Consider the following 14,882-nt stretch of genomic DNA (forward strand, 5'->3'; position numbering starts at 1 on the left):
TTTCTCAAGGCAATACAATATACTCTCATTGCTCTTTCTTCTGCAAAAGCTTTTCCCAGCTTCCTAAAAACACCTTGTCATCATGCAGGGCCTGTACCCAGCAGGAGCAATTCTTGTGCAGGTTTTCCTGATCTTAGTCTCCAGAAAATCTTGTTGATGGCACAGGCCCTACTCTAATAAGCAGCAAGGTGGAAATTGGGCTCTCCAATGAAAACAGCTATTGGTTTGTTTGTTTGGGTTTTTATTTCAACATAGTAATCTCCCTACAGGCGCTCTAGGAAAGCACAAGAGGAATGTTTCTTCTGCGAAATGTAATTACCATAGTTTTCTTCCTGTTGCAAAGTATAATCACAAATATAAACCGACACACAAGAGTGGGGTTATTTTGGGTGGTGGTTTTGTGCAGCAAAATACTGTGACAAGTTTGGTTTGTCAAACAGAAGACAGGGAAGATGTCTCTCTCCCTTCCTGTTTAAGCCAGTGGTCTGGGAAGGGCTGCCATAACCTATAATGATGGTCAGCTCACCCAAAGAAACTTGCTTCCCCCAATCTATAAATGCAGTTTTCTGAAGGCTGAACATATGCCAGAATATGCACATGCTTTGTGATCCTGTGTGACATGGCAAACCCTGGTCTGATTTCACGTTGTGTTAACACTTACAATAAAAATGCCTCAGTTCTGAGAAACCTGCTGCCTTTCAATACCTGAGGGGAGCCTACAAGAAATCTGGAGGCTAACTCCACAAGGGTATAGGACAAGGGGGAATGGCTTTAAACTGACAGAGGGCAGATTTAAATTGGCTATAAGGAAAAAATTCTTTACTGTAAGGGTGGTGAGGCGCTGGCATAGAATGACCAGAGAAACTGTGGAAGACGCATTCCTGCAAGTGTTTAAGGTCAGGTTGAATGGGGCTCTGAGCAACCTGATCTAGTGGAATGTGTCCCTGCATATGGCAGGAGGATTGAAATTAGATAGCCTTCAAGGATCCTTCCAACCCAAACTATTCTATGATTCTATATACTTTCTCACACACAGCTCACACAAAGGTGTGGAATATCTTTTCAGAGTCAAAGAAATGAGTCAGACTTTCCTCTGCAAAAGCATTTCCCAAGAACCTGACCAAACATGGGATCATCTTCACATTTCACTGTGTGTTTGCACTTGCTCTTCAGGTGGCAAAGCACTTAAACTTGTACACAGCTGAGCCCCCAAGAGCTGTTGAGAGCAATGGAGTGTGGCACAGTGGGACTGGATGGCTGCAGCCTAGGGAAGCAGTGGTGAGTCACCTCCTGCCTGGAGGTCACTTTACCCATATGGGCAATTCCCTGCAACGTGTCTCCACATGCAAAAAGTATAATCCAAGACGGAAACAGAGGACTGAAATAACAAATGGTTTACTTTCCCCTGCTCTCCACGCCAGGTCAATCTTTAACCATAAATAAAAAATTACATTCCGTCAACACAAACCCTCGCTAGTAGAAGTAGGCATTTGCTTACTGAATTTGTTTGGATATGGGCTCTACAGTCATTACTATAAATCTTTTTTGAGCTAGTGTATTTCAAAAAACATCTGCTCCTTTCTCTCTTATCTTCTTTATTCACTGCAGGAATATACAAGTGAATACTCTGTCCTCCATCCATAAGACAAGACACTGCAGCACAAGTGGCCTGGCTGAATAAATCACTGGGAAAAAACAGGCAACAAATTTGCTCCCTGAGGAACTGCAGACCAGTCAGTCCCGCCTTCGTGCCTGGAAAGATCCTGGAGCACATCCTCCTGGAAACTGTGACAAAGAACATGGAAAACAAGGAAGGTGATTAGTGACAGCAAATGTGGCTTCACTAAGGGCAAATCATGCCTGACAGATTTGGTGGCATTCCACAACAGGATTACAGTGTTAATGGATAAAGGAAAAATGACTGAAATCATCTACCTGGACTTGTTCAAAGCATTTGACACTGTCCTGCACAACATCTTTGCTTCTAAACTGGAGAGGTGTGGTTTTGATGGCTGGACCACTCAGTGGATAAATAAGTGACTGGATGGCAGCATGCAAAGTTACAATCAACAAACAGCTCATCGTCCACCTGGATACCAGTGATGAGTGGTGTCCCTCGGGGGTCAGTTTGGACAGGCATTGTTTCACACTTTTGTGACACACATGGACAATAGGATTGAGTGCAGAGTCAGCAAGATTACTGACACCACAAAGCTGTGTAGTGCAATAGGCACACTGGAAGGAAGGGATGCCATTCAGAGGGACCTGGACAGACTTGAAATGTGGAATCTTACAAAGCTTTACAAGGCCAAGTGCAAAGTCTGCATCCAAAGCAGTGTGACCAGAAGGTCAAGAAAGGGGATCCTGCCCCTTCACTCCACTCTGCTGAGACCCCACCTGGAGTGTTCCATCCATCCCTGGGATCCCCAACATGAGATGGACATTGGAGGGAGTCTAGAGGAGGACACAAAGATGATCAGAGCACTGGAGCACCTCTCCTGTGAAGACAGGCTGAGAGAGATGGAGTTGTATAGGATGGAGAAGACTCAACTCCAGAGAAACCTTATAGCACCTTCCAATATCTAAAGGGGGCTGCAGGAGAGCTGGAGAAAGACATTTTACTAGAGGACATAAAGGATAAGAGGGAAATGGCTTTAAACTGACAGAGGGCAGGCTTAGATTAGATATTAGCTTAAAATTGTCTACAGTAAGGGTAGTGAGACACTGGAGCAGGTTGATCAGAGAAATTTTGGAATCCGTATGTAATTGTTCAAGACCAGGCTGTATGAGGCTCTGAGCAGCCTGGTCTAGTGAAATGTGTCCCTGCCCATGGCAGAAGGTTGGAACAAGATGGTCTTTAAGGTCCCTTTCCACCCAAACCATTCTGTGATTCCAAGTTGAAAGGTTTTAGGAGCACAGATGACTAAGCACAAGAGGTATATACACACAGCATATAGTTTTAAAATTAATTTTCTAGATATCAGAAGATAGCTGCTTATCTATCAGAAGGTACCCCCATCCTCCTGGGAATGTGTTCGGAAGGGGAGTTGGAAAGATGGCAAAATATTTTGATTCCCAGGCAATTGCACAAAGGCCACTTCACAAATCCTGAAAATCTTCTTGAATCAAATTCCTGCTAAAAACCAGGAATCCAAAAACTGTCACCAGTGTTTCATGATATTTTGGCCTATCCAGTCTCATGACTTGCTCTGTCACATACAGAGAGCATAATGAACATAACATTCTGAACATAACATTCCCAGCTACAGCTCAGCAAGGATTTCCCAGACTCCTGACCCTTCCGGCAACCTTTTAGAACCAGATTACTCTTCTGGCTCTGTTTGTGAAACCTATGTTGAGGATTCATCTGTTAAAACCCAGGACCTTGGTGGCCTGGGTGGTCCTTGTTTAGGCAAGTGGATAATGCAGGCAAGCAGGTGCAAAGGAGGGTGAGGGTGCCAGGCACAGCTTGGATTTAGCATTCATCTGACACTGACAGTGGTCACTGGGACTGCCACAGGCTCACAATCATACAAAGTTCTCCCCATAGCCTCTCATGGGGTACAGAAAGACTTCTTAAGGAAAAACAAGCAGGAAAAGGCACAGAAAATTTGTCAGGCCAATCACTGAGGGGAGGTTGTTTAAGCAAAGCATTGTGTGCATTGTGTGCAAGGATTCTGCCTTATGCACCTCCATCCACAGGCTCTGTTGTAGCTTCATGCAGGTGCCCATCTCTCAGACCAAACACCTGCAGGCTTTAGAGAATCAGCCTGACTCTCAGAAGGAGCTGAGGTCCAAATTTCCACTTCTTGCTTCAAACACAAGGAAATGCACACAAATTCTGAGCAACTTGAGAGGTGTGACAGACTGCTTTGTTTCAGTACCATGTAAAACTTTTAAACTGGAATTTTCCAGCAGCATTCCAGTGCCAGACTAATGATTTCTGAATAATGTCCTGTCTGTCACATCAGCAAGGTTTGTCAGTCCCTGCAGCAAAGCATATTAAAGCTCTCTGTTGCTCACTGAAATGAGAGCAGGGTCCAGCCTGAGCAGTGCTCTACTCACAAAAAAAAAGGGGGTGAAACTTAGACCAGTCACTAGACAACATCTCTCCAGTTCAAGCTTTGCCTTTCGGGGGGGCCTTTAGTGACAGCTTTCCATTGCAAGACAGAACAGCCCCAAGTAAAAATATTTCTCAGGCACACAAACATGGACTATCCAACAGTGCCAGAAGAACACAAGTAGCTACCAGTAAGTGCTTTTATATGAACTGAATTGAATTATGTCAGCATTTTGCTAGAAACTATACTGGAAACTAATTCCTGTATGGTTTCTGCAAGAAGGGGAGGCAAACAGAGCAAGCCATGCCACGTACCTTGACAAAACCTCCCCTTTGTGCCTGGCATACTGACACGTCAGTGGCCCTTGCAGCAGGCTCTGTAAATACACATCCTAAGTGCAGAAAGAGTGAGAAACAACATCACCATTGCCCTTCTGATACAAGTCCCACCAAGGGATTGGTTAGCAAAAGTGGAGGATCAAAGAGAAAGCAAACAAGCTAAATACCTGGTTTTTGCCAGCTGATCTCATCTCCTGGAGAGCACATCACAGTAGCTGTTCTAGACAATCACCTGTACACAGTCAGCTGTCCCACACTGAGTTGTTTACAGCCTTAGGGCTTTATCTGCTCTTGAAAATGTTAGCTTTTGACCTGTGCCCTTACATTTCTTATATATCTGATCCCTTAAAAATCTTTTCTGTGGTCCTTTTGGCTGTTGGAAGTCTTCTGCAAACCCTGAGAAGCAGAATAGCCATTTTGAAAACAGACTGATACAGCAAGTCCATGCCAAAGCCCTGCACAGCTCTGCCTCCTGAGCCCAGCAGCCCTAGGAAGGGGTCCCCTTCCTTTCCCCTCTACAGTGCCCTGGATCAGGCTCTGACATGAAGCTGTGTACTGGTCAGTTTGTCCCTGACAGCATGGTCTTTGAAACCATGGAGAGAAACCAAGGCTGACACCAGCTTCTACTGAGGCTTTTGTACCATGGGGCCAAAGTATTTTAATGCTGTCATTAAAAGTCAAGTGACTTAATCTCACTGGTGTCCTAATGCATACCTTGTTAACTAAATTTCATTTTCTAGTTAGCCATGAACTATCAGACTATTCATGCCTTTAAACAAGCAGGACTTGCAGGAATTAAGTGTGGTGCAGAGCTTGCTATGCCAAACCCATTAACATCTTCCCTTCCTATCAGGTGAGCCAGAGCAGCCTGCCCAGACAGCATGACCCAGGATAGAGCCTGGCCACAGACCTCAGTCCCTGGGACATCAGCCCTTTGATTTTCCCCTTTGGAAGCAGATGCCACAGCCAATGCAGAAAGAGTTCAATTTTCTCCCTGCCACAAAACTCCTTCGGATGACACAGACACCCTGCAGTTTCCCTCCGCATGCCTGTGTGGAGAAACACAAGTCCACACCTCGACAAACACCTCCACCTCCCAACTTGGGGGAGGTTTCTCTAGCTCTGAAAACCCAGGCCTGGGCAGTGTTTGAGCTGCATGGAGAAAGGACACAGATTAGTTTTTCCAGTGATGATAGCAATGCTTTGGTCTTTTCTGGGTTCTGGCTTTCTGTTTTGTGGCCCAGAGCCAGGCAGCACTAAGTAAGTAATAGCAAAGCTATAGAGTAATTTCTGTTAAAAACCTACTCCTGGCTCTGCATACAGGAAGCTAAAACTTCCCTACCTTCCTCAAGCACACCTCCACAAAGCCCCTTTAATAGGACACACTGGTTATGGCAGGCAGGACAGCATGGAGGCAGGGGAAAGCATACAGGGCTAACATGGAGGTTGCACAGGGTGAAAACAGGGAGTGTAGACATCCTCCTCTGATGGGAGAGGGCAAGAACATGTTAGACCATGTGTGTCACAGCATCTCACCTTAAATACTCTTAAGTACCCCCAACAGCCCCAGCTGGTGACTAAGGGAGAAGGCACACAGCGAGGTTAGAAAAAGGCAGAGTTTCCTGGTACATGTTCATTTTCAGGAGCACTTACTCATTGCTGGGAAGTGCTGAGAGCAGCAATTGTTCCCCAGTTCTTCCACAGAAAATCCCATCTTGCCCCCAGGCGTGTGTCAGAGACTTTTTCCAGTGACCCATGAGAGCTGGCAGGCCACAGCAGACACTGGGTCCAAATGAGATGACAAAATTATCATCATCTGATCGTGACTCACCTCAAGCAACTTAGTTTCAGGAAATTAGCTTGGAGACCAACATTCCTCCCTGCCTGTTAGTGATTTACATCCAGAACCTTTGGGTACAGGAGCTGTCTGCAAAACCCAGGGATTTTTCCCAGGGAAACTCATCCTGAAGAGTCCTTCCTTAGCTGCAGCATCAACCTTCCCCTGCTAAGTGGAGTCAGGACCTGTATGAAGTAACCTACAGGTCTTCAACATCAACTTTCTCATCACGAATGTAGCAGTTATTTACTTTGTTACAGGGCACTATTGCACAGCAAGAACCATTCCTTTGCATTAATGATAATTATTCAGATGCATTAATGATAAACAGGAATAAAGGCAAAAATTTTCCAGGCAGCAAATGAGACTGTCAGGTATGCCAAGCCATGGTAGCACTGAGTCACTTGATGTTTCCCCACAGCCTTCCCTACAGCATCTTCCTTTCACTTCTGTTCTGGCTCATTTCAAAAAGCATAAAATTAAGCTTGGAAGCATAAAGGAACTAGATACAATGAGTAGCAGACTATTGCACAAAACTGATATCCAAGGAATTTCATTAAAGGGTCCCTCAACCTCATTTGGCTGAGAATTTTGGACAGTCAGAGCAAGGAGCTAGCACCAGTTTACTCAGGTTGGAACAGAGAAGGTGAACACTGACAGCGGGCAGAGCAGGAGAAAATGAAACACCAGGGTGGAAATGCATAGTGGAAAAGGCAAGGCTGGAGAAACAGCAGTGGGAAAAAAAGGTTGAGGGGGAAAATGCCAAAAGGGCAGAGAAGCCAGAAGGCTGGGAAGGAGAAGGATTGGAGCACAGGTAACTGAGGAAACGACTGGAAAAGGGGGAGAGAAAGCAAAATAATGAAGTGAAATCCACTCCATAAGGCTGAGCTGGTCTATCAGAGGCCAAGCTTAAGCAGAGGGAAAAAGTGTGGCCCCAAGTCTCCCTGTCCCCACAGGACCACACAGCCTTCTGCACAAGGGCAGGTCTGGCAGTGTCTGTACTCCTGCATCAACTCTGCTGTCATGAGCTTGATCGCTTGATTAATATATCATCCCCAAGAAATCAACTTTGCAAGCCCTGCCTTGAAGCTTGGTGTGATCTGCCCCAAAAATTTTGTGTATTAACTGAAATGTTTGTGGCACAAATCCTGGTGCTCATGCAGCGCTCTGAATTTCCATAGCTTGCCTAAGGATTCCCCTGTTACTGCTGGAATGTGAAGCCTACGCTGCCATCAGGACTCCACTTAAATACATGTCAACTGCAACTATTATATCCAATTTTCCCAAGGTGGAGAAATGTTGAGAACTTCTGCCTTGCGACCAACCTTTTTAGTGTTTCTGGTGATTAACTCACCTCTCCTTTTAAACAGAGGGCCAGTATTTCCTTTAGGTTTCTGCCTGTTGTTTATGTATCTAAAGAACCTTTTCTGGTGGTTTTCAACATCTCTGGCCGACTTAAATTCAAGCTGAGCTTTTGCTTTTCTAACAGCATCTCTGCAGTTTTAGTAATAGAAAGACATGCTTGTCATCAAGGATATGGGATTATAACCTGACCAAGACAAAATGTGTTTAACATCTGACAGCTGATTCACATCACCACTTCTCGCAGCAGCATCCACTGGTCCCTGCCAGACAATCATTACATGCTTTTGTTAGGTTTCTATATATGCTCTTTTCTGTAAATTTAAAGCGGACCTTCCCGTCCACTAAATTACAGCTTTCCTTTTGCTTTCAGGCCAGTTTGCTGCTCATGTTTTCATGCAGCCTGAGCTGCTTGTGTTTGGCTTTTCCGAGATGCTGACTCGGAGAAGGTTAAGCAGTTTAGTGGTTGAGTGGCTGGTACAAAAACAAACCTACAGGTTTCTGATCCAGAACACCAAAACAACACAGTATAGAGAAACAGCCCAGCTGGGGGCCAAGCATACGTGCTGTTGCATTGCACAGCCCCGGTGTTTATTTACAAAGCAAGCCAAGCTGGGCTACCATCCCTCCTTAAACATGTACTTTTCATGCCCAGAAATTGTCCTTGGATCAAGTTTCTGGTGGCAGGAGTGTGTAAAGCAGCAGTGCCTGCAGGATATGTGGCCAGCAGGCTTCTCCAGCACATCTTCCCAGAGGTGAAACACAGGTGTGAAGGGCTTGTCCACCGCTGCTGTGAGATACCTGAGAAACCAGTGGGGGTTTGGCACCTGCGTTGCAGGCAGAGTGGGAGCTCTAGAAGAAGTTTACTAAGAGAAGCCCTCCTGTTAAGTCAAAAAGGTGTGGAAAGAACCCCCTTGCTTTTTGAATTTGTTGAAGAAGAGCTTAGTTTGGGATCCAGTCTTGGGCACCAGATTTTGTCATTAGTTTATATTCAAAAGGCTATACAGGGGTAATTAAGCCTTTATGCAACTTTGCCCCTTTATGCAACTTTATGCAACTTTGCCCAGCAAAGGATGGCAAACCAAATATATTTATAAAAATAAAATTAATTCTTCATTTAAATTGGTTGCAATAATAGTAATTTTTTTATTTTAAGGGCTTAATCTGAATTATTTACAGCTAGGTAGATATAGCTGCTAGTATAGTGCGCTGGTTTTGAAGCAATATTGAAGCAGTTATAATAAAGCAATTATATTGAATTAAGCTTACAGGCTTTTTAGAAGCAGAAGAGCTATATAGAAGCTGGCAGTGCTCCTGTCATCAGCTGGCAGTCATCAATGGAACATTGTAACCAGGGACAAAACAAGAAGCAGCTTGGGCCATAAACAAGCTGTCTAGATACAAATGAATTATTCTCAAAGAAAATATTTGTCTTTGGATGTGTGCACAACCTGCTGCTCTTTCAACCTTCAAAGCACTGAAATGATGACAATTTTAGCAAAACATCCAGCTGGGTCTGTCCTAGGAAACAAAAGCCTTCTCACCCCAAGCAGTTCCTGTTTCCCTTCCCCTATAAAACACACGCTATCACAAGAACTACCAAGCTTATGCCTTCAGCATTTTCCCCCAAAAATCAATTACTATAGTGTGATGAAAAGAACAAGCACTTCTGACTGATCAAACCAAGGGTTTTATTTCCACCTGTTAAAAGAAATCTCTGTCGACCAGCAGAATCTAATATAGATGAGCAGACTTGATTATATTCAAATAAATTAAAAATTTATTTATAATTAAATTCAGAGAAAATGGAACTTTTTACCACAAAAATTATATACACATAGAAAAAAAAGCCTCATTATACCACCTTTCCCCCCCAAATCCATCTGAGACTGTCTTGAAAAATAGAAGTACTTATATATAAATGGGATGATATTGTCCTGGAGTGAGATCTGTCCTGCAGGTTGGGCAAAAGCTGCCAGTCTGAAGGGCAAAAGGGAGGCACTGACTGCAGAAGACATGGCCACACAGTGTTGACAAAATCAGTCGTCTACTTTGCACAATCTGGAAGAAAGGAAATCACAACAGGAAAGAATCTGAGTTAGCTGCTTTACTGGAAGCAGGCAAATAGGACTTGGAGTATCTGCAATGTGTCAGTTACTGCTGAATAATGAGGAACACATAGGTCTGGCAGTGCCTCCTTGGCAAGGGTTTTTCCCTCTACATACACCAACAAGAACCAATTTTTAGAGCTCCAAAGCAAGGTCTGTGCTTCAAACCAGCTGCCCACAGCATCCCACATCAGCCAGCTTGGTTGTGCAGCTCCTCTTGTGCCCCATTCCCCACCCACAAAGATGGAAAGATGACAACAGGTGCGTCCTTACCTGTGGGTAAAAATCCATGCAGATCGGGCACCTAATAGTACCTGCTGGCCAAGCACTAGAGAGAACAGAACCAAAAAGAACATGCGGCTGTTTATGTCACCACACTGAGGGTCACTGGCACATAAAATGTCACGTAATCTCCAGCTGCACTGAGCAGCCAAGACACATTTCCTTTGGAGAACCCTGCATATCCTTAACTCTCTCAGTTTGCTGTATGCAATAATGAGTGTGGGTCTCCCAAAGGAAAGAGCGTCTTGGCTTTCATTGGGAGAAGGATGCAGTCAGGCGCCCTGCTCTAGAATCTGAAGTATCAGCAGCCTCCAGCACTGGGCAGTCTATGTACAGCAGCATTTATGTCCAACAGGTCATCAATAACAGCTTTGTAACTAAAGCATTGAGCTGTCCTCTGGGAATTATTAGTTCTAGAATGGAACAAGGCCTGGCACTACAGAGTAACATTGCAGACAGCTCTGGCAAGAAGGACTTTGCTCAGCGTTAAGTGCTGCTCTCCAGCTTCACCTAAACAGAGCAGGAAGGTGCAAGCTGTAACAGAGCAGCTTGACATCAAAGACAAAAATTATGCCTTTTTTATATTAAATTCTCTCCTATCTTGCCTTCCAGTAATCCAAAGCACACCAGCTTTATTAAAACCTGTGCAAGAATTTGTCCAGCTGCTGCCAAGCCGTCAATACCAATGAAAGTATTTCCTTATCTAACAGCACTACTAGAGCCTGGCATGAAAAGGAAATGTAATGTATTGTGAGCTATGGCCTGTGCCTATTCACGCTCTCTTGCTATACTCCCAAACTCGTCTTTAAGGTTGTGTGCAAAGCTTTCCATCTGCCTTGGGCTGCCTTCCTCTCCTAAAGTAAAAATGGTATCATTTGATCATCATGCAGCATGAGATGTGATCATCATTGCAAGAGGGAAATAAGTAGACTAAGTAAAGGTTTCAAAGGTAAGCCAGCCCACAGCAATCAAACATAGTCTTGTCTGCAGGAAAACAAAAGGCAAAATTCAATGTCTGGTACGTCATGAAGTATACGTACTCTGAACTTCCAGTTTCATCTTCTGATGAATCCCTTTCTTCAGATGCTGAATCAGTCACAGACACATCATTATCTGTTACTTCATCTTCATCATTATCACTCAGTACAGAGCTGTCCAACAGCAGCTGGCTTCTTTGCTCATCACACTCTGTAATTTAATTTCAGTAAGTTAGATCTATTATTTACCCTCTCTCCTTGGAACTACCCTTTAAATGAGTTATTATAAATGGTCTGTAATGGTTCCAATTTGGAATGGACCCTATTGAGCTGGGTTAAAATCAGTTTAAAATAAACTAGTTTCCCTAAATATTGAGGCTGAATGCTTCCACACATTGAGACTATTCTGCTACAGACCAACACAAAACATTTGCTCTGTTCATCCTATGAACAGCTAAAAATGTTACCTGAGAGAGTCTCAGTGTCATAAGTTCCACAGAGTTATACTATTTGTGAACAAATCTGCCTTAAAAAGGGAAGCTCTCTCACACGATTCTCACTGACAGAGTCTGCTGTGGTCCTATGGTGTTAACATAACTTGAAAATTATAACACATGTAGTTCAAAGGAGATACATTTTTAATGGCCTGGTAACACCCAAAGGGTAAGAACTGCTGTTTGCTTTTTAATTCTCAGAATACACATGCAACAATGATCTCTGCAACTCCCATGTCCATGTAACAATAACCAAGCACTAATAAATTAAAATTACAGAAAATGTCACCAAATTAAAGTTCCTTCCTACATAAGTATTGAGCAACAACTTCTGTTGTGGGGATTTTCCACTGTGTTTGATAGCAGCTGTCAGACATACATGGGATCCATTCTTTAAGACACTGGCCAGAGGCTTTAGGACTGTTCTTTGCCTTTTGCTAAATGCAGTTTCAATCCCTGCTGTTCGAGATGGTTGCAAAGGACACAGAAAAACTAATGATTATATTTATAACAATTCCATTATCAACTTTAAAATGTAAACTCACCTTCAATAAGCTTGCATCAGTGCATATGGGAAGAGAGAAAAAAGAAAATACAATTAGACTTTGGTGTGCAGCCCTGGTGTAACCACCACCAGCTCGGCTAAGCAATTACAACAGATCAGATGAAGACTGCTAGGCTACCACTCTAATTTTGGTTAAGAACATTAAAAGTAGTAGCCAAATAGCTGTTGTCCTGAGAACAAATAAGAGGTTGCTGCTAGTTCTCTTCCCACTGCTGGAACAGGACGGAAACAGAGGCAGCTTTAGAACCTCCTGAAAACTCTCCTCCCTCCTCCCATTTCAGTTTCCAAACTGGATGTTGGCTGGAGGTGTTTCTTTCCCTCAATTTTCCCCAAACAACAGAACAGGGATTGGGAGAAAAGAATTCCAGTTGTCTGCTCTGTGGGCACTAGGCAAATAGAACTTGAATATCTGCAATCTGTCAGGAGCTGCTAGAAGAATGAGGAACCCACAGATCTGCCAGTGCCACCTTGGCAGTAGTTTCCCCCTTAGGGTACACCACCAAGAAATGACTTGGAGGATGAGCTACTTGGAGCTCCAAAGCAAGGGCTGTGCTTCAAGCCAGCTGCCACAGCATCTCACATTGGCCAGATGAGCTGTACCGTTCCCTCTCTGCCCCATTTCCCTTCCACAAAACAGAAATTATGACAACACATGGATCCTTACCTCTAAGTATTCATCCATCCAGTTTGGAGAACTAAGAATACCTGATGACCATGCACTAGAGAGAACACAGCCAGAAAGAACATGCAGCCATTAATTTCACTGCACATAAAGTGTTACTGATGCACAGAATGCCAGAAATTAAAACATCCCTTATTTTGACTTCGCAACACCCCAGCCCAGCAACACAATTATTCCAAAAACTCGTATGTACTGCAAGCATTTCAGCACATCTCAAGCAGTTGTGTAAGACACATTCATTAATGACCTCATGAACAGAGAAGTATAATTTCCATTGGATTTTGCTAGGATTTCTTTTTTTTACTTAGTTCTCTTCCAGACAGGCCACTATATCCTATATCTGAAGTTTTCACACAGAATTAAGCAGAACCCAGAAACTTGACAAAAAACATCTTTCTACCCTATGTCAGAAATTAGACTTTAGAGAGACACTTTATCCCACTCATACCTATTGTTGTTTCTTCCTTCCTCTTCATCACTTGCCAGTAGCAGGACTGAGTTATCTGCTGCTCTGGAAACAAGTGGGTGCTGCTGGTTTTGCTCCAGCTGCTGCAACAGGGTAGAAAAAGAAGCAGTTTAGGAACCACCTACACACACTCCACCCTGCTCCTCCAGTTCCATAACTGGATTTGGTTTATACATGTTTCTTCTGCTCTTTCGCCCCCAAATGGGCAAGTTCAGCTGTGATAGCCACAAACACTTGGTGTTAGATGAACAACTGCTGAAGAAAGGAAAACACAACAGGGACTGGGAATAAAGAATTCCAGTTTGCTTCTCTATGGGCGGCAGGCAAAGAAGACTTGAAATATCCTCAGTCAACTGCTGCTAAATAATGAGGAACCCAAAGATTTGGTAGTGCCATTTTGATAAGGGTTTCTCCTTTGATGCAAAAAAATGACTTGGAAGGATGTACAGATTGGAGTTTCAAAGCAAGGGCTGCGCCTCAAGCCAGCTGCCCATTAGCCAGATGAGTCCCATAGCTCCTTCTCTGCCCTATTCCTCTCCCACAGAAAATGAAAGGAGGATGACACTGGGATTCTTACCCATAAGAAGCAGTCCTTGTAAAGCACACTTGTTAGGGGTCCAAAGAGCCTTGTGGTAGAGTGAACAGAACAAGAAAAATATGCAGTCATTATTTTCACCACACAACAAGGGTTACTGATACATAAAATGTCAGAAATTAAATGTCTCCTATTCTGATCTAGCAACATCCCGGCACAGCAACAGCCCAGTTCAGCAACATGAGCATTCTAAGTACTTTTATGTATTGCAAACATTTCAACATATCCCAAACCACAGTGTATAAGATACAATCAATAATGGCTTCATGAACAGAAAAGTTTCTGGTGGATTTTATGGGTTTGTTTTGTTTTGTTTTTTACTTAGTTCTCTTCCATACAGACCACTATATTCCAGGTATTACTTTTCGCACAGGATTAAACAGAACCTAAAATCTTGGCAAAAACCTGTTGCTACTGTGTCAGAAATCAGACTTTGGAGAGACATTTTATCTGTCACATACCCATCATCATCATCTCTCAGTTCTTCATCATCACTGGCCAGTAGCGCAACTGAAGAATCCACTGGTATGGAGAGAAGTGGGTACTTTTGGTTCTGCTCCCACTGCAGGTGGTTAGAAAGGGTAGCAGCTTAAGAAACATGTTAAAACCCTTCTCCTTGCTCCCCTGTTTCATCCCTATCTGGATTTAGGCTGCAGGCAAATCCTTCCCTTTTTCTCTCTTAATTTGCCAATCAGGCAAATTGTGTTAGCCATAGAAATTTCATATCGGTGGCAGAACTGATGAGAAAAGAAAGCCAGAACAGGGATTGGGAGGAAAGAATTCCAGTTGTCTGCTCTGTGGGCACTAGACAAATAGAACTTGAATATCTGCAATCTGTCAGGAGCTGCTAGAAGAATGAGGAACCCACAGATCTGCCAGTGCCACCTTGGCAGCAGTTTCCCCCTTAGGGTACACCACCAAGAAATGACTTGGAGGGATGAGCTACTTGGAGCTCCAAAGCAAGGGCTGTGCTTCAAGCCAGCTGCCACAGCATCTCACATTGGCCAGATGAGCTGTACAGTTCCCTCTCTGCCCCATTCCCCTTCCACAAAACAGAAATTATGACAACACATGGATCCTTACCTCTAAGTATTCATCCATCCAGTTTGGAGAAC

General features: G+C 43.7%; 1 protein-coding gene and 1 long non-coding RNA gene across 3 annotated transcripts; both read right to left on the minus strand.

The window, feature by feature from the left end:
* Positions 1–801: 801 nt before the first annotated feature.
* On the minus strand, positions 802–5,007 carry LOC119700525. 2 transcript variants are annotated; one of them, XR_005256795.1, is made up of 3 exons: positions 4,567–5,007; positions 4,376–4,452; positions 802–1,785 (listed from the first exon to the last, which is right to left on the minus strand). It is a non-coding gene; the product is annotated as an uncharacterized LOC119700525 (long non-coding RNA). The 2 variants fall into 2 exon arrangements; XR_005256796.1 differs by lacking the exon at positions 802–1,785 and adding an exon at positions 2,398–2,511.
* A 4,397-nt stretch (positions 5,008–9,404) lies between these two features.
* Positions 9,405–13,291, minus strand: LOC119700673 (E3 ubiquitin-protein ligase RNF4-like). Its single transcript, XM_038136153.1, has 6 exons — positions 13,155–13,291; positions 12,689–12,743; positions 12,005–12,014; positions 11,029–11,176; positions 9,980–10,034; positions 9,405–9,659 (listed from the first exon to the last, which is right to left on the minus strand). Exons 2-6 carry the CDS (start codon positions 12,704–12,706, stop codon positions 9,510–9,512), a joined length of 381 nt encoding a protein of 126 aa, XP_037992081.1. The 5' UTR covers positions 12,707–12,743; positions 13,155–13,291; the 3' UTR covers positions 9,405–9,509.
* Between the last annotated feature and the right edge of the window lie 1,591 nt (positions 13,292–14,882).

The sequence above is a fragment of the Motacilla alba genome, chromosome 4 (assembly GCF_015832195.1).
Source record: "Motacilla alba alba isolate MOTALB_02 chromosome 4, Motacilla_alba_V1.0_pri, whole genome shotgun sequence".
Classification (NCBI taxonomy): Eukaryota; Metazoa; Chordata; class Aves; order Passeriformes; family Motacillidae; genus Motacilla; species Motacilla alba.